Source organism: Parus major, chromosome 1, assembly GCF_001522545.3.
Source record: "Parus major isolate Abel chromosome 1, Parus_major1.1, whole genome shotgun sequence".
In the NCBI taxonomy this organism is placed as follows: Eukaryota; Metazoa; Chordata; class Aves; order Passeriformes; family Paridae; genus Parus; species Parus major.
Window position 1 is genome coordinate 34,449,234 of NC_031768.1, and position 19,498 is coordinate 34,468,731.

The 19,498-nt window shown below is 39.5% G+C and overlaps 1 protein-coding gene across 2 annotated transcripts in view; it reads left to right on the forward strand.

Moving 5' to 3' along the window:
* Positions 1 to 19,498, forward strand: part of CD99 (CD99 molecule (Xg blood group)) — a 30,597-nt gene extending 11,099 nt beyond the window's left edge. The window contains exons 2-10 of one of the 2 annotated variants that reach the window (XM_015642550.3): positions 10,460 to 10,498; positions 10,817 to 10,867; positions 12,280 to 12,321; positions 12,489 to 12,521; positions 13,879 to 13,950; positions 15,284 to 15,322; positions 15,833 to 15,943; positions 16,755 to 16,808; positions 19,391 to 19,498. In XM_015642550.3, the coding sequence (XP_015498036.1) occupies positions 10,460 to 10,498; positions 10,817 to 10,867; positions 12,280 to 12,321; positions 12,489 to 12,521; positions 13,879 to 13,950; positions 15,284 to 15,322; positions 15,833 to 15,943; positions 16,755 to 16,808; positions 19,391 to 19,416 (467 nt within the window). In that variant the 3' untranslated portion in view covers positions 19,417 to 19,498. Of the gene's footprint in view, positions 1 to 10,459; positions 10,499 to 10,816; positions 10,868 to 12,279; positions 12,322 to 12,488; positions 12,522 to 13,878; positions 13,951 to 15,283; positions 15,323 to 15,832; positions 15,944 to 16,751; positions 16,809 to 19,390 lie in introns of both variants that reach the window. The other variant, XM_015642542.3, reaches the window with a different exon arrangement.

A 19,498-nucleotide genomic window follows, 5' to 3' on the forward strand; every position in this document is an offset into this window, starting at 1 on the left:
AAATGAGCTACAACCTCTTGTACTAAAAGTGTTTTACTGATTTGGCATGAACAGAAAAGGCATCCAGCTTTGATGTCATGCCCCGGATATCACACAATTTCCGTGAAAACACTTCTCCCTTTCTCTGCACTAGACTGGGCAGTACGGAGCTGTGGAAATGCATGTAGGGGTTTGACTGTGTGCGCTTTGAGGGACACGTTTCAGGCCAAGAGGCTTCATGGATGTCAGTCAGACAGATTCTTGTCAAGGACTGCTGAAGCTATTGCTAGATGTAAGTGCACAAAACCTCGAGAAGTAACAAGAGTCCTCGACACTGCAAGAGGGAGAGGTGCTGACATACTGGCTTTGACCTTTGCAGGATGTTACGAAAATTTGCAACAGACCCTTGCGGACTTGAGGAGCAGAGCTAGGATGCAAAATGCAGCATTACAAGAGTAAATATTTGTGTGCATGAGGTATCCTAGCCAAACTGAGCCATCCTGAATGTGGTTTTACACAGGATTCTTGTAGCTTTCAAATGCTGAATATAACACCATTTGTTTGACTAGTCACTGACACCCACAGTGCTGAATATTAATCACAGTAAAACTTTGGAAAACACCTATATATTTTTTACTGCTTTTCAACTAATCCAGATGTTCTTAGAATCAGTTTCACTTTATTTAATTATCTATGATGCCAGCCAATACTGGGAGGGTTTCCAAGAGGTGTTAGCGGGGTTAGGATGCTGACATTTAAGTTGGTCACCCAGGCATATATTTTATTTTCTCTAAGCGTCTAATAAAGTCAGCATTTACAGGGCCAAGCTGTCCTTTGGTTTCTTTTACTTTAGCATGATCAGTACCAAAGAGTCCAGTAAAATTCTACTACCATATTGCATTGTAATGTAAAATGTGAACTAATATACTCGTATGCTACAAAAACTGATGGATATAATAGTTAGGGAAGGGAACTTACATAACAAGAGTGAATGTGAGCCTTGTGATCAGAATTAACATGGTTGTGGAAATTTAGGGTGTATGAGTAGTAGCTGCAAGGCTTGTCAGCTTTGTGAAAGCTTAAAGTCCTGTCTGTTGAACAGCTTAAACTTGGAAGCTGTAGACTGTGAGCAACATATAATTAAAGAATTTTGGTGTCTTAGGCTTATAAGAAATGAACTACTGACATTTTTATGCCAAGACAGAACTTCAAAAGTGTCTGAATGCAAAGCAGGTGTGCAGTGCCTTCTTAGTCTTGGTGAGATTTGAGAACAGTTTTTCCTAAGACTGCTTTGGAGCTCCTGATCCATTGGTAATGGTTGCCCATTACCACAGAGGCAATGGTGGAGATCAGAGGGGTCTTGTTGTAAGCCTCTGTTGTAAGCCTCCCTAGAGGAAAATGATTACAGTGAGACCTGGGAAGTGGGGCAGGGCTACTCCTTGCCTACTCCAGGGGGTGAAGGACTGGGCAGGTGTCAGCAGGTGCTCTGTTGATGCAAGAGAAGGCAGTGGCTGCAGTGGCTCTGGGGCTGGCCTTGATGACATTGAGGAACTTCATGTTTAGTGCACAGAGTGACATCAGCATGGTTTAAGGCTGCTATGAGGAAGGTGCTATAAACTCAAGACCAGTCACCTAGAAGAGTGAACATTTCAGCATTCAGAAGCAAGAACTAAATAAGCTTTAAATAACTAAGCAAGGCAATTCAATCAAACATCTGTGGCCTTTGTCAAGGCTATGCTGCACACGGATGTAGACAAGCCCATGCTTCTGTCTGCCAATTGTATATCGCTTTAGTCCCTGAATTGACAGAAGAGGTAACTTAGTAATAATTAAAATGCTCACTAAATTTAGTAGTGCATTTATGTTTGGTAGGGACTATTTCACACAGGTGAAATAGCAATAAGCATAGTATATGACACTTGCGGTCTTGAATTGTGGTCAGGCCCTCCTGAAATTACAGATAAGAAAAAAATAAACAATCAAATAAATATGTCCAGTGACTTCTGATTGCTCGCCATGTGGAGTCAGTATCTTCGTTACATTTTGCAAAACCCTTTTCTTCTGTTTCTACTTCCCATCCCAGTGCCCCCAAAACTTGTTATTTCTTGATGGAAGTGCCATGCTTCCATCACCCAAATGTTCTTCTAACAGTTCTTGTTAGTCCAGCTTAGGTTTCTGCTTCCAAATTTCAGGAGGCAAGAGTAATGTATTTCAGTTCTGATTTCTAAAAAGAATTGCAGATGGACAGAGTGACTTATTTTATTTGTAATTCTATATAATTTATTTGTAATTCTATGTATATGTATATGTAATTCTATGACATTGTAGCATACAAAGGAGTATAGTCCAGTGGCTAGGATTGGCTCATGTCACAGAACCATGGGCTGCTGAACCTGGGGGACATTTCTAGAGCCTTTTCAGAAGGGTCAGCCACTGCAGGTTGCAGTTGGGTTTTAACTTTTTTTGAACATGTGGAGATGGTACTCTCTGCAGGAAACAACTGTCCTCAAAGCACATGTTACAAGCCAGTTTAACACAGAAGACTGAAAGAAACTAAACCTCTGCGAATAAAATGGATTGGACCCAGAAAGGTTAAAAAATACCAAAAAAATATAATTAAAACCAAACAAGGTTAGATGCTAAAAAAAACAGATATATTTTATTCAATAGTAAAAGAGGCAAAGAAAGAGAGAGAGAGAAAAGTAGGTGTGTGGGGCGGGTTCAGGGACAGGGAGAGAGTGGGAGGTCTTTGGCAAACCATATCACCCTTCTGGGGGCCCCAGCAATGTCTTATCACTCTGCTTCACCTGGTCTTCTTGGTGGTGAGGGTTCCCTGCCATGACACCATGCCAAAAAGTCTACAATCCTGTAGATTAATACATGTTTGGGCCAGGTGGGAGTGCCCATGTGCCTCTGAGGGGACTAGGTTTGATACTGCCCCGTGCCACACTGTGGATCTGTTACAACATGTGGAGTGCTCTGGTGCAGGGTCTGGGGACCCCTTGGGTTTGCCTTTGATGGGCCATGGCAGCCCCTTCTGCTGTGGACAGGCTTTTCCCTGGGTGAAGGAGCCCCTCAGCTGGGCTTCTTTGCACAGAGGATGGGAATTCAGTGCCTCTGACCAGAGGCTTTATCACCCCACGTACCCCAAACCTCTCTTCCCCCTGACCCTTTGGTCTGTTGGAGCCTGCCAGCCGATAGCCCTGGGCTGTGTGACCTCCTCCCAGAAGATGTTAAGCTTGCTCCCTCTGTGAATGTATTTTTTCTCTCCCCAAACTTGAATATATCTTATCTCCATCACCGAGCAATTCAGGGCCTCAGTCAGCGTGCCTGTTCAGGGTGTGGTGGTCTTCTCTGCAGCTTCTGTAATACAGCTTTGCTGTAATAGACCGAGGTCCTTCATGGAGGTGCTTAAGCCATAAATTATAACACTTAGTCTCCAAAAGCATGGAATAATACTTCACCTCTTTCCAAGCTGCCATCAGTGGCAGTGTCTTGGAAGCTTTTTTAATTTTAAGGAGAAGATCTGCGATCTGTGGCTTTTCTGTTTGATGTTGTTTTGCCACTGAGTGCTATCACCAAACATCTCAGCTGCAGTTAGGAGGGAAAGTGGTCACATCCATTACAGGCATGAAGAATTACAAACTGTGAAAAATAAACCAGACTGCAGTAGACAACTCATCCCTGCTTGGGCTGTGATTAACATGTCATATATTTGCTTTTATTCTCGCTGCTGGATTGAAAGGACTCACAGGAGTTCTTAGTTTTGCATAGTTCTCTTTTACCCCTTCTTATAAGCAGCCCAGCATTTGGCAGGACTGTTGCCATCATGTTATTTTTCTAGCTTTGCAACTGACTCAGTTTTTCTGTGTGCTTTCTGCTGATTTAGAGCTATTCATTCTGTCCTCTCATTCCTATGTCAGATCCTCCCTTGAAAAACTGTTTATAGTGTGTAAAAGCTCTAAGAGCTCCATTCTCCATTGTATTTTCCTACTTTCTATACCTTAAAGTGGCAACAAAAGTTGCCTAGCCCACGGGACACTTTTAAGCAAGCAAAATTCCCCAAACTGTGCTTCAAAATATGAGGCTTTTTTTCTTTTCAAAGTGCCTTATTTTACCATGTTTTGTTAAAAAAACCCTCATGTTACTCATTATTTAAATAAATAATTTTGAGTAAAAATACGGCCTTGTAGGCATTTCAAAAATATTATGTTTCCATTTTTGAACAGAAGAAACAGTAATTCAAATATTAAACAAGTCTAAAAACTCTTTACTAGCTGTCAGATCAGGAAAAGAGTAGGCCAATGCTACTTAGATACTGTGTTTTTAAGATAGGTGCAAATAAAGTAACTTTTCAGGAAAGCAGCTTTTGTATGACTATACAAAAAATAAATACAATCATTACTAGGCTTGTCTTATACATCTCTTTGAAGAAGAAGTAAATATTTTTATTGGTTACAGCAGAGATCTAGCTGATTTTATTCCCAATGGTTGCATCAGTGAATGCTCCAGATGCACAGAAAGCAGACACTCCCGCAGATGTAAAAAATTACCTTTGCTTTTTTTTTTGTCTGATTTGCAGCTATTATTCATGTTTGGGGCATATTTCTTTTAGGTAGGAAGGGGTTTCATTTGCTAAACAGAATTTTATGCAAAGTTTTTTGTTTTCTCTTGTTCTGCAGAGAAACCAAACTTGAAAAGCAGCTTCGATAGGTGGGTACAGGATTTGAAAAAAGCAGTGGGATTTAATTTCATGAGACTTTGGGTGGGGCTAATTACAAACTGCTGCTTAGCAGTGGGAGTATCAGCATTGCTTGGCAGAGAGATCTTGCCTGCAAACCTCTGCAATGGCTGAGAGGAAAGAATCCAGTTTTAAGTACTTCCAATAGCTGCCTACCTGTGTGTACTATTTTACATGTTCCAGGATCTCCATTTAAAGCCTTGAGTGATACAGTCCTTATAGTAAGATATGGAGAACCGAGTCACCCTCCTCACAGATTTTCTGTAATTAAACTACCCCTCTTGGTTTTGCCTGCATAGGACATTCAAGAAAATAATAGTCTGAATGTGAGCTGAGCAGTAGAAGTCTTCTATTCTAGGTAACTAATGCTGATGGGGCAAAACCTGGATTGAAGTCAAGTGCTGGTAAGCATAAAGACAATTGGAAGGGATGTACTATCTATATTCTCTTATTCAAAGTGTTTCTTGAGCAAGTTCCAATGTGTTGGCCTTTTTGCATTTTCTACAGCTTTTCTTATGGTTAGGTGTTGAATATTTCTAATCCTTGTGTTTTTGGTCCCCTGAGAAGAAGGAGCACAAGACACAGGAGTATAAATTCCAGTTACCCAGTTTCATTCTGGAAGTTGGAGGAGCTGCTTTTTGCCTGGTTGCCTGCATGCTGCCTGTGTGGGTACCAATATCCTTGTCCTGCAAGAGGACAGCCAGACCTCGTGTACACTCTACAGACATGAAAGGCCTGTTTGAGCTCAAGATTTTTGCATAGGTCACAAAAATAAGGGGCTAAGGAGCACAACAGACACAAGCTTGACAGTCACAGACCTTGTTAAATATGAAGTTTAAGAAGAGCAAGTGCCAGGTTCCATGCCTGGGATGGGATAAGCCTGGTTCTCTGTACAAACTGGAGGACAGGAAGCTGGAAAGCAACCTGCAGGAGACCTGGGGAGTTGGGTTGATGGCAAGTTGAACATGAGTCAACAGTCTGGCAGGCAAAGAGGCCTCTTGATGCCCCGGGGTGCATCAAGAACAGCAGTGCTGGCTGCTCGAGGGAGGGAGGGAGCTGATTGTCCCACTCTGTTCTGCAAGAGTCCTTGTGTGCAGGTTTAGGTGCCCCAAAGCAATAAAGAGATCAAACTATTAAGAGTGTGTCCAAGATGGTGAAAGGCCTCAAGGGTAAAACTTACTGGGAGTGTCTGAGGTCACTTGGTTTGCTCAGCCTGGAGAAGAAAAGGCTGAGGGCTGACCACACAACAGCCTTCAGTTTCTTCAAGGGGGAGAAGCAGAGGGGCATGTGCTGTTCTCTCTCTGATTACCTCCAAAAGGACATAAGGAAGTGGAATGAAGCTGCCTCAGAGGAAGTTCAGATTGGACATGAGGAGAGAGTTGTTGGCCACTGGAACAAACAGGAAGGAATTGGGCATGGAACCAAGTCTGACAGTTCAAGGAATGTCTGAATAAGGCAGACTCATTCAGACTCTTCTCCATATGGTTTTTTTATAGTTAGTCCTGTGAGGAGCAGAGTGTTGGGCTTGGTGATCCTTACGGGTCCCTTCTAACTGGAGATATTCTGTGATGGTAAGTCAGCCACTGATGGAGTAGCAGATAATGTCCAGCTGTGGGATGGAGACAAGATGACCACTGTCACCTGTTTCACAGGCCTACAACTGGAAGACCTGTTGCAACATTCAGGTCTGTGGGTACCCTGTGGTGTGCAAGGCCCTAGGGAGAGAAGGAGGGAAGGAAGCAGAAGAGCCCTGGAATTTTTAGGAAAACAGAATTGAGGCAGTCTATTGCTCAAGTCAGAAAGGTACTTTTATAACATTCATCACAAATCTCCTTTCTTGGTGTGTCATCTAGTACATGTGACTAATGGAGAAACTTTCCAAAGTTCCTGTTGCCTTCTGCAGTGGAATGTGAATATGACTAATTTAATACTGTAGCAGGAAGCACCTGGGAGCAGTGAGAAGTCTTTGCAAAGATCTTTGCACTCTTATTTGCTTGGATCTCTTGAATACCCTCTAGTTCTTCAGCTATTCAAAGCCTATATTTGCTCTTTTTGTTTTATATACTGTTTTCCCACACAGCTAACACAAACTATGTTGGTTACAAGGGACAGCCTGAAGATCTGTCTCTTGAGATCCAGGTATTGAGCTACAGACGTGAAAAGAAAATAGTGAAGACACTTCTGAAGTATTCTTGAATCTGCTCATGCCCTTAGGGGCTAGAAATACCTGCTGTATTGTTTTTCACATGTAATACAATATCTGCTTTATTTGTAAATATCTTTGTTTAGACTAAGAAAATGTTCATAAGCTTAGTTGCTCTGGGTGTTCCTTAAATCTGTAGGGAGTGCAGCATATTCTTGCAGAATTTTCCTTCTTGGACCCTGATAGTACCTTTGTTCTAGTTCTGTAGCCTTATCTCTTGTTTTCTAATTCCTTTTTTTCCTGGAACCAGCTGAATCATACTGAGCTTTTCTCCTTTTAGACTAAGTCACTGAAGCTCTACTTTAGTTGGGCCTACTCATAGCAAAAGTGGAGTGAGTACTTTTATAAAAGTAACTGCTTTAAAGACATAGGAAGATTTGTCATGAACAGTGGAGAAACATCTTTCTTTTCTGGAAAAGCTGACTTACAGCACCTTAGAGTGCAGATTATTGTAATGAGTTCTTTAAGCTAAGTTTAGACATTTTTTGCTACTTTATCTCAAAACAGTAATATATATGAGGAACCTGATATCTTGCTGCATGGTTGGAAAGCAAAATTTTGGTTTCAGAATAAAAATTCCAGTCAATAAATTATGGGGTTTTTTTATTGTATAGACTCTCAAACTTGTTTATTCCTCTGTCAAAGCATTTTTTACATGAGCTTGGCAGTCAGCAATCTCATCCTAAATTATTTCTCTGTGAAGCTTATGTGCAAAATCCCCTAAAAGAGCAGTATCACTGAAAACACACCCTTTTACAAAGGTTTCCTCTTCTTGAGGGAAACCACTGCAGCTGAAGCCATTCTGAGTTCCTGGACTAAGTTTCATGCTGAAAATGCTTTATATAGCCTATTTTCTGCTCCAGGTAAAATTTCAGCTTCACCAAAGCATAAAGTTGAGTGTATGGGCTTGTTTTTCCATCTGCCTGAAAGGAAACAGGACTCTTGAAATATACACAAACCAATGTAATGTTCATTGTGTTGGTGATATACCTTTGGCTTTGAGACAGATGGCATTTACAGTTTGTGATGGTCCCTTCTCTGGCTGCTACTCTGGGAGAGTGTTTTGAGGAGTGTGCATTTTCAACAGATTCCTCTGCCTGCCCTCTTGGAGTTAGACTACCAAATTCTGATCAGGTCCTGTTTTAGGCATGCTTCCCAGAGGACTGTAGCCTGAGAGATGCATGTACCTGAGAACACAAGCAAGATAGAATTTGGGTTTGAGGAACAACTGTGGAAATGCCTGTTAAAATTTCTTATTAGGGTTTTGGCCTTTTTTTGCCTGTCAATATGCAGGTTTCTTGGTGTTGTTAGCATTCAGGAGCACATAATCATGGAATGATTATATGAAGGTGCTTTGTTAAGAGCTCTGGGTGTCAGGGGTACACATACCCAAATCTGACCCGCCTTGGTTTTGAGCTGAACATGTTTTGTACTCTGTCGTTGTATAACTTACATGTTAATTATTAAACTTACATTGTTCTATTGTATACATTGATTTTACCCAAGCATGAATTTCTCGTGATCCCCCTCAAACCCCTAACATAGTTTTTCATGATTCTTTAAACAGTAATTGTATCTAATCACATCTAACAATTGTATCATTTATCATATACTGACTACACAGGTACAGTTTCACATGATCTTAGCCAGCACAAGGCCTAACATTTCCCAGGGCCTACTTTTAGCACTTTCCCCAGGGCTTGCCAAGCCTAACTTTCTTTCTAACTCTCCAAATCTCTATGATTTTGAAATCTTTTACTATCAGTGTAGTCTAACCAAAGGAGTAACCTCAGAAGTACCTGGCGTTTGTGTCTTTGCACCTGCTAATTTTACAGAGGTTTATAAAATTGTATTGCAAGTTGATGTAGACTTCAGATAAATGGCCTGCAAATATTTTGCATTCTGTGAAGTAGTTTCTCGTGATCTAACACAGCTTGTAGTCTCCACCTGAAATAAGGAACACCAAGTAAAATATCTTCTTGCTTTCTCTTCAAGATCTATACTACTTATTTTATCCAGGAGATTTTAAATGTGCTTTGCTTGTGCACTACAGTAAAGCCACCAATTGCCTCTGTTTCCATGAAAGAGCCTGTCACAGACGAGGCAGGCCTGTGTCCTTACTGGGCTGTGAGTAAGGTGGGTTTAGTTCAAATGTTACAGTATGGGAATCACTTCTTAGACTTCAGATTCCAGTTTCTGCTGTAGCAGTTCAGTTGGCCAGAGTGCACACTTTTTTTTATTCCATTCAGGTTGCTTCCCTATTTAAAAAAAAAAATGTCACCAGGTATATAAGCATCCATGATGCCTTGCCTGGTATTAGACTCATGACTTGTCTTAACTTGGTCTGTCACGTAAGTCAAAGATGCGTGTGGTTTGATTTTGATGTTAGTTTTTATTCCTCTCTTCAGACTTTGCAGTAGCTGGTTCTGATGCCTCTTTGGTGGTTACGTTCTTAGAGGAAAAGCCAAACACATAAATGCTTTATGCATGTATCTTCTGAATTAAGGTAGTTTCTGTCTGGAAATAATTTGTGCTCTGGCTGGCTTGATATTCAGTAGGTAGAAAAAGTCTTCCAGCTTCTATGGAGCTGAAGCAATATATTTGAATGACTTTCTCTTGGATAGCTGATACCTACTTTCAGGCCTTTTTCTTATTCCATGCTTCAGTGAAAGTAGGGATGATGAAAAATTAGAAACACCCCAAGCAGTTTTTTTAGCTATCAACTTATCTTACAAGCCTCTGCTGCTGAGATCACACTGCTACATTCGTGCTGTGAAACCAGTTTGTGTCATTGTATTGAGCTGGTGTGTTTGCAGTTGGCTGGGTAAGCAGCAGTAGCTCTAGCAACCACCTTAATACAGCAAGAGACAGTGTTCTTTTCCTAAGGACTGAAAATAGAATCTAATCTGCCTGGAGTGGAGGCCCCATAGTGATGCCAGATGCATTTAACTGTGTTTTAGGAGGTTGAAAAGGCTGCTCAAAATCATATGTACTAATATATTAACTTCATACTGGTAACCCTAGTTAGGGGGACATGCAGGTCTTATAAACCCATGAAAATTAATTTTTAATGCCAAGATATTAACACCATTACATAACTTTCATGTGCTCCAAGGCTTTTCTTCGCACTCCTATCTTGTATGTTTTCATGCATTGGAGCTGTCCCCTAGCTTATTTTGTTGTTCAGTAGAAAGAAGGGTGGGAAAGAATATGCTGTGGATGGCGCTAAGAAATCATACAATATCAGTGGCAAAAATAAAGTGTGTTATTGGCTTCAGGAATGTATGTTCCAATTCTTCAAGTCATTTCTATAGAGCCAATTTTTAGTGTGGTTCTTTTTTTTTCCTGGAAAGACATATAGATAGTGACCTGGAAGAATGTCTGTCTTCAACCCTTAATCAAAATATTCTTCAAGATTGACTCAGGAAGCAGAAAACATCTCTCAAGATTGATCACAGACAAGTTTATGACTTTATTGAATATTTGGTTTGAGTAAGGAAAAGCAGTGTCCTTACTGTTTCTTTTATCTTCTACAGGCCAAGGTGACTTCTCCTTAGAAGATGCATTATTTGAAGGTAGGCAGAAAAATTGTGGCTGCTCTTTTGACTTATTTCTAAGTGTTACTGCATGGCCAAGCATGACAGCTTTGCTACATATGGTTTTTTTAAACCTCAGTGGAACAATTCAGTCATATGTTTGTCAAGATGTTGACTGCATAGAACTCAAATTTGTCTTTTGAAGACTTAAAGTTGAGGCAAAATTGTCTTGCTGTATAGATTTGATCTTGTGCATTTTGTTGTATAGACATGTACTTAGGTTTGTCCTTCATGTAGCTTCTGAACAGTGTGTTAAGTAGTATTTAATTATTTTTTTCCCCATACCATATCTGACAGAAAGTACAAAGAAGCCTCTTGTAACTCAGAAGACACCATCATCAGATCCAGGTGAGATCTAATTGGCTTGTAACACCTCTTACTGTAAAATCAAATGTAGTGTACATACCAGTTTGAGATCCTGAATTTTTCAAGTCAGTGGCACACAAGGTATATTTCTATAAAAAAAAGCCAGTTCCCTAACAGCAAAAGGATTTCTTCATTTTGGATACTGCTCTCAGAAATGTGTTTTGTGATTTTGCAAGCTTAAAAACCCTGCAAGAATACCTTCTGTTGGCTTTCAGTATACATGTTTGGTACTTGCTCACCTTGAGCTGGCCCTTGACAGGTCCCATCACCTCCAAAAGCAGCGAGTCACTTGGCAGGTAATGTCTGGTAGCTCTGTGGGGTTTTTCTGTGAGTCACTGATGACTGAGCGTGCTTTTATTTTTGGAGAAAACATTGTGAGGACCATTTTGTTTAAAAAAATAGTCTAAGACTACCTCAGTTTTTTGCATTAAAACTTCCCTTCTTTCTTTGTAGATGATTTTTATTTACTCCATGCTCTTGATTCTGGGAAGTATCGTATTTTTCTGGGTACTGCTCAAATGTACCTGGTGCAATGTCTATCCATCCTTTATGACCTAAGTATAAGGCACTGAGTTGATTAAGCTAGCAGACTATCAATAAAAATAATTAAAGCCTAGTTATGTTTGTTATTATTAAGGATCTGAATCATCAAAACTGTAGGAATTGCAATAATTTCTTAGGCAGTTTGTACTTGTCTCATTGCTATTTTTTCACTAGGTGGCACTAACTCCATAAACTATCACTTCGGGAAGTAAATGTTAATTTCAAAATAATCTCTCCCATTTCAGGAAGTATTTTTTCATAGCACAAGGAAACATTAATCTGTTATAAATAATTTGAAGGAAAGTACTCTTTCTAATGTGAAGGCTGTGACAAAGATGTAGAGAGATAATTTCTCTTATTTTCCTATTTTCTGGCAAGCCAAATGAAGTGTCATTGTGGGGACTATATGTCTAGTTCTATTCTATGAACTTTGTTTTTCAAGTGATGTATCAAGCATTATATTTGGTTAAAACCTGGTAATCTTAAAAAAAGAAAACAGACAAGTAATCTGTACCTGGTTGAAAAATTTAAAGAAGTTCAGCCTTTGAAACCAGATGTGCATATTAAAATGCTACAAAAGACTTAATGAGTTTTTTTGTGTATGTTCCATCCTAGCAAGGATCTGACATGCTGGTTAATGTAGCAGGAAAACTATTAGTGGCATTAAAACACAGTGGTTAGCTAAAACAACCAAAGAAACATAGCATTAGTTAATGAAAGGAAAATTACATAGGGAAGTTTTGATACAATATTTAGGTCAGATCATCTTTCAAGGTTACTATATGCTTTGCTTTTGGTTTCTTCACACTAGTAATTTTGCTCAATTTATTCCAACTCTTATTTGTCTACAGATGATCCCAAGCCACAACCTCCTGCAAATCCTAGAGACACTGGTAAGACAGATCTAACAGGAATTTCTGAAGAGGAAACGAGTATTTGTTAATCTCTCCTAGTCCCTTTGAACATTACTGTACTATAGTCCAGTTTTGTTATCTTAACATTTTCTTTTGTGTTTTTTTGTTTGTTTTTTTTTTCTTCTAAATCTGTCTTCTGTGATTAGATAACCCCAAGCAAGATCGACCTAAAGGCTCTGGTAAGGCTTCTAGCACAAACTTCTGGTTTTACTGTGTCAGTTACACTACTAATAATTGATCCTTGATAATTGCCTGCTATGTATGTCAGGTGTGGCATACATCAAACACGGAAGTTTGAGAAAAAGTTGTCTTGCAACTAGGCTTTGCACAAGTCTTCAGATTCCATAACAAACCTGTTAAGTCACTTTCACTTAAAAACAGGATGATGTGGGGAAGAGACAGGATGGGACAGTGTATGTGTGTGCCTGGGGCAGTGCTGTTCTTGGCTGCCTGTGGTGAAGCACCCATGTATTGGATTGAATTCTTCCTTTACAAACTGAATCCCTTCTAGTCATGCTCAAAAGTAAGTAGCAACTGCCTGTGATCTTTATTCTCAAAGGATCAAAATTAAAGCTCCAAGTTAAAGGGTAGCTTCTTTTTTTTTAATTTAAAGGCGCCATCAAGAAATACAAATATTTGTGTTTGAAAGATAGGTTTAAAATACATGTCCTTCCCTCTACCTTTAGAGGTCCTTTCCATCTTTGCCTAACTCAGAATGAAACAGATTCAGATGGATGCAGGTGTGATGATGCCATTATTCACAAACATGGTAGCAAAGAGCCCTGGATTGCAAGCCTCAGTTCTTGTTCTTTCACCACACTGATTTGCAGCAGATACTTGAATTTAAGTCTTGCATGCTGCAGTACAGTGCCTTTGGTACCCAACTAAAACATCCTCTGATGCAATACTTTTAGTTTTTCTGCCTGAAACACATTTGCTTTGTGTGAACTAAATATTCATTTGGCAGCAGAGGGAAGGAGGAGAAGGTGCCATGAGGGAGACAGGAAAGCTCCACGGGGTAGGGTTTAATGGAAATGGAGATGGACTACTTCAATGTCCTGCAATAAATCAGAGAAGGGAAGTAAGTACATATGGACTGTTTGTAACTTAAAGACCCAACTCTGAAGAATCATTCTCAGTTGCAGCCTTAAAAGTAAAGTCCTTTTCTGTCCACGTTCTTTCTTTGCTTTTGCCATACAGTGAGATTTGGGCTATTAGAGTTAAGCGGCTTATAGCGCTCCTTGCTTGCATAGCCTGATTTGTGCAGTACTACCTGCTCTTGGACACTGACTTCTCTCAGTTGTTCAGGAAGTCCAGAGAAAGGAGCTCTGCTGTCAAGCTGTGTAGTGCTGAGCTGAAGGGACTTGACATCATGAGGGGTTGTAAAAAGTTAAATATTGTGACTCTGGTGTTGAGCCTAAAATCACCACAAATTCAGTTGAATGGTCTTGAGAAAATTTCCATGCTATTATATGCCTTGGTGTGTCTTATTCACTGAACTTGAAACATGGCAATGTTATTTGCATTATTTTATAGACACATTTGATGATTCTGATCTATTGGATGGCAATTCCCCAAAAGGAGGAAGTGATGGCAGTGGCAGCAATGGTAAGACAGCAGGTTGTGCTTCATATTGTTTCTATGGCTATCTGAGCTTTTGATTAAAGCTTGCTCACAAGCTGGTTAGACATGCTCCAATTTGTAACATGTCTGGTTCTGGTATCTGAAACTTAAGAGCATACTTTCAAGTTCAAAAGTAATATGCTCTGTCTCTGCTGAAAAAAAAAAGCCCCAAATATTTAAGAGGCAAAACTGGTCTAGAGCAAAAATTTTCAGTGATTTTTACTGTTACACTAAGAAAGATGGCTTCTAAAACTGAAATGTGAATGCAGTACTTATTTCAAAATTAACCATAAATACAGTTTTTAAGGTCATTCAAGTGCTATTTTTGATCTTCTATGACATACTCTCAGTTTCTTTTAGTTCCTGTAGTCAGGAAGTCTAGGAGTGGGCCAGAAGAGGGCCCACCTTGTGTTCTCAAGGATTTCCTTTGTCCCACAGGATGAACTGATCTTTTCACTTCCAAGTGATGCTTTGTCCTCACTTCTTTACTGTGGTGGTGGTGATAGGACAGGTGAGAGGTGAGGAAGTGAGATGTTGTGGATGCTCCATCCCTGGAAATGTTGGAAGGTTGGAAGGAGCTCTGAGCAACCTGGCTTAGTGGAAGGTGTCCCTGCCTGTGGGAGGTTTGAAGCTCAGTGGTGGCTAAGGTCCCTAAGGTCCTTTTTCCACCATACGATTCTATACTCTGAGCAGTATAAAACCTTTTCATAGCTTGACAAACTTTTGTTGGCAATTTGCTATGCTAATTGGTGAGTTACTGCAATTTTACTATTTCCAGATCAGAGTTAGTTTAAGTATCTTGATGAGGTTTGGGATGTGCTAACTCTCTGGAGACTTGTCCTAGGTAGAGATTACTGATGCCACTTTCTTTGGTAGCTTTCCCTTTCCAAGGTTCCTTTGGGGCAGGACTTGAAAATTGGAAGGGGCAAGAAACATCTGTGGAGACTTGTGTGGTGGTTTCATCTGCACAGGTTCCTGCCTCAGTGTTACAAGTTGCACGTGACAGATAGAGTTAGTAAATTGAATTAGTGAATTAGTAAATTGAAATTGTATGAGTTCTCTGTGGTGGTGCACAGGCTTATTAAACCAGATTTCACAAATGTTATGAGCTCATTTTGTAGAAGTGCTGAGCACTCAAGGCTGGAGTTGGCACTGCTCTGAGCCATGCTTTGAAAAACAGAAAGTTTCAGTGCCAATTTAGCACTGTATGGATGTAATAGATGGTTTGTAATTTTGCATAATTAATTGACAAAACATTTTTCAATGGATGAGTGTTCTTTAGACATATAAAATGTAAACTTTCCATTCATTTTTACAGAGCGAAAGGGCCCAGCTCCAGAAACTGGCCAAGAAGAGGGTAAATGCATGAATTTGTGTGTATGATGGTGCTTGGATGTATGAAGCTTGTTTTCTCGGGGTTTCTGGTTGCTAATCTTCTGCTAGAATGGTCACTACTGGGAGTGGGTTACAATTAAAAAGCTTGTGCAATCTGGAATTCTGCTGTTAAGCTCTGCTTCCTCAGTGCTTTAACATTTCTGTGTTACAAATGACTCCTATGTGTTAATGTCTCAGAGATGCTGGTGCAGGGGTTGCATGCATACAAAGTAGATATGGCTATGAAAGGGTTGCTTTTTTGATTAGTAGAATTTAAAACAGGCATGGTTAAGTTCCTTAACAATGGGCATTGCTAAGAAATCAGTGGTTATAAATTAGAGATTCCCTTTTCATTATGCACAGAGTTATTACAGTTTCATGTAATTTCAGTTTAATGGTTTTTGGAAGTGTTCACAGGGTTTATTTTGAGATGATACTTTGACATGGCTTTCAGTTCTGAAAAATGCATACAAACGTCTCTGGGTTTTTTTAGCTTCTCCAGGAGCAATAGCTGGAATTGTAAGTGCTGTGGGTGCTGCTCTAGTTGGAACAGTATCTAGCTTCATTGCTTACCAGAAGAAGAAACTCTGTTTCAAGCAAAGCGGTAAGAATTCCAAATTAGTTTTGTTTCCTACTGTCTAAAGAGAGGCATTTTTGTATTTATATGTGGGCTATAAATTGATCCTCTGCATAAAGTAGTTGTAATAGCTCAGTGAATTTATGTTCACGGGGAGTAACCTTTCCTGCTAGTCATCTAAGACTGAAGAATTCTTTGCCCAAAAATTAGAGTTTCAAAACTAGGAGGACTTAAAGCTTTACATTTCTTAGAATAAAAGCACTTCTTGCTAAAAGATAAACAGGAGATACTGTAAAAAGTACTTTTTAAGGAGAATCAAATGGATGTTGGGGATTAGAGACTTTTTCATGCTGAAAAATACTTTGTAGTTTCTAATTTTTTAAATTTTGCATTTGTATCTTCACAACATGCTTGTCTGTTTCTAGTTTTATGACAATTTACCCAATGTTTATCCCCAAATGATTCTTCTGCAGTCATCTATTGCTTGTTTCCTTTCCACCTAAATAAGATACAGCTTGGATCAGAGAGCTTGGGGAGTACTGTGGGTGACAGGAGGGGCAGAAGCTTTGGTTTTGTCTGTTTCAGTTTTTCAGTTTAGTGAAGGGATAGAGCAGTCATTCAGTCAGGCACTGCTGTTATGTTACTTGGGAAATTTGGAAACTGAATAACATCTCTACTATGCATGTTTAAATTAATGTGCAGATAAAACAGGGCAACTCAACTACTATCAGTAGCCCATTTCCTTCACTGCTGTTTCTTCTCTCAGATTATCTCTATCTGTCAAGAACCTCAAATATAAGAGAATTTGAATGCTAAATATCTGGTTTTTTTCCAGCAGATGAAGAGAATGTGAATATGGAAAGCCATAGGGGAGCACAATCTGAGCCACCTGGTAAGACAAGAATCTATATGGAAGTTCAGCTCTTTGGTGGGGATCCTATTAAACGGGCTTTATTGACATCTAACATACTGGAGAAAATGAATTGTGTTGTTTATTTAAAAAAAAAATAAGTTAAAAATTAACAATTTTGGTAGAATATAAGCTAACAGTGTGCCTAGGTAGCCAATAAGGTGAGTGCCATCCTGGCCTGTATCAGCTATAGTGTGGCCACCAGGCCACAATCACAGGCTGTGATTGTCTCCTTGTACTTGGCACTGGTGAGGTCACACCTCAATTGCTGTGTCCAGCTCTGGGCCCCTCACTTGAAGAAAGACACTGAGGTGCTGGAGCATGTCTAGAGAAGGGCAATGGTTCTGGAGAGGGGTCTGGAGCACACACTTTATGAGGAGTGTCTGGAGGTGTTGGAGATGTTCAGCCTGGAGAAAAGATCACTCAGGGGTCATATTTTCACTCTCTCCAGCCACCTAAAAGGAGGTTGTAGCCAGGTGTGTGTCAGTCACTTCTCCTAGGTAACAAGTGATAGGACAAGAGGAAATGGCCTCAAACTTTGCCAGAGGAGGTTTAGATTGGATATTTGGAAAACTTTCTTCATGTAGAGGGTTGTCAAGCTTTGGAACAGGCTGCTCAGAAATTCCTCAGGAAAGCAGAGGTGTTGTCATCTGTGGAAAAGATATATAAAGGATATATAGATGTTGCATGTAGGGACATGATTTAGTGGTGGACTTGGCAGTCCTAGGGTAAAAGTTAAAAAGGATGATCTGAAAGGTCTTTTCCAACATAAATGATTCTGTGATTCTATGATTTTACCATGACAACAAACTTAGAACTGAATCAAGCATTTGGTTCTGACAATATGGCCACTTTTCTCTAGTTTTTTAATGAACAGATTGGTTTATTGTCTTGAGAATGTGTTGAAATGTAGGAGCTTAGAGAAAGTGAAGAACTGAATTTTCTCTGCAAAAGTATCATTAGAGGCAATTGTGAAAATACAAGCCTGCCCTGTCAGTGTAATGAATAACTGCAGTTGGAAGTTTATTAGTGTATATTTTTTCTGATTAGAATATTTTCTAATTATAATTATCAACTGATACAGAACACTGCAAGAATGTATATTAAAAAAATTATGATATTTGGACACAGATTAAACTATACTGGAGGCAAAGAGGACTGAACTCACTAGCATGTTATAATTAAAGCATTCTCTGTTGTGAACAGAGAATAATTCCTGTATGAAAGAACCATCATACAATTAATCTTTCTACAAAGGTGAGAGTGGAAGGATCTCTTTTAAAGAAACACACACTGAGAACCCTTCCATATATGGTTGTGTAGGGGATTTGGCTAATGGAGCAGGTGATAAGCTCCAGGAATCTGTGGATGGATATGGAGGAAATGGTACAGGTGGAAACTCAGCCTTCTAGCCCTTGTGACTGGTCAACAAAGGAAGAAGCACTATAATCTCATGCTGAAGTTCATTGGCTTTGGAGTACTGAGTATTAAAACCTCAAGGCAGTATATATTTGCAGTATATTCTTCTGGGAGTTTAATCTTAAAACTGCAGAACTATTTCTGGATTTTTTAATAGTTAAAAAATTAATTTTGCCTTATTCTTCTCAGGTATTGCATCATCATTATTATCATTTATCATAATAAACTTTTATCTGGTTCATTATCTTCTTTGTAAATACTTAAAGCTGTTAAATATATAAAACTCTCAAGTACAAAACATTTTCTTATGATTGTCTGTAAGGACTGAAGAGACTCAGGTATCCTCAATTCAGCTGTGCATTAGGGAAGCAAAGTCCTCTACCAAAGGCAGTTAAAATATGAGGTATCATTGGGTTATGCTAAAATTCTGGCCAAGATTCACCAGAACTCAAAAGTGAAATGCATCAGGTGATGCATACCTTATTTTAACCCGTAAAGTCACACTTGGGATGTTACCAAATATGGTTATTTCTACCTACATATTGAGGTTGTATTACATCCCAAATTTCATACCTCTATTATATTTTGCAGACAAGCATGATCATGTGTTGAGATAAGAGACTGGGCAGCCATGGTCATCATGATGCTCCTGATCTGAGTTCTGGGAGGCAGCAGATGTTAGGGCTGCTTTTGGTAATAGATGTACCTACCTGGCTTCCAGTCAGAAGCAGTCTCTCATTAAGCCAGGTCAAATGGCATAGCAGAATAGGTCTGTCTTTTTAAAATTTTATGTAAACCTATCTTTGACTTCCTGAACCCAGGAACTTGCTTTCAGTAGCTTACTTTTTGAATGAGCAGCCTGTTTGTATGTGCAAGAACTGAATGCTGAACTGTGTTACTCTGCAAGTGTAGATCACTTCCCTGATGTAGTAGGATGTGGTTATTTGAGTAAGAAATCTGGGATGTAATATCCCTTGCTAGGCAGCCTGTTGGCTTCACAGAATCAAGCCTCTGCTTACCTAAAATCGCGCAGTGTCAGACATCTTCTGAAAGTTGTTGACTGCATAAACTGTTACATAATAATGTATAACTTACATTGTATGCCAACTTAGTGCACTAATCTAGAATTGTTTTTCTCTTTTCAGTTCAGCGCACTCTTCTGGAGAACTAAATTAAAGAAAGAGTGGTGAGGAACAGATCTTTGGAACTGGATAAACAACCTGCATTCTGCCAAAAAAAAAAAAAAAAAAAAA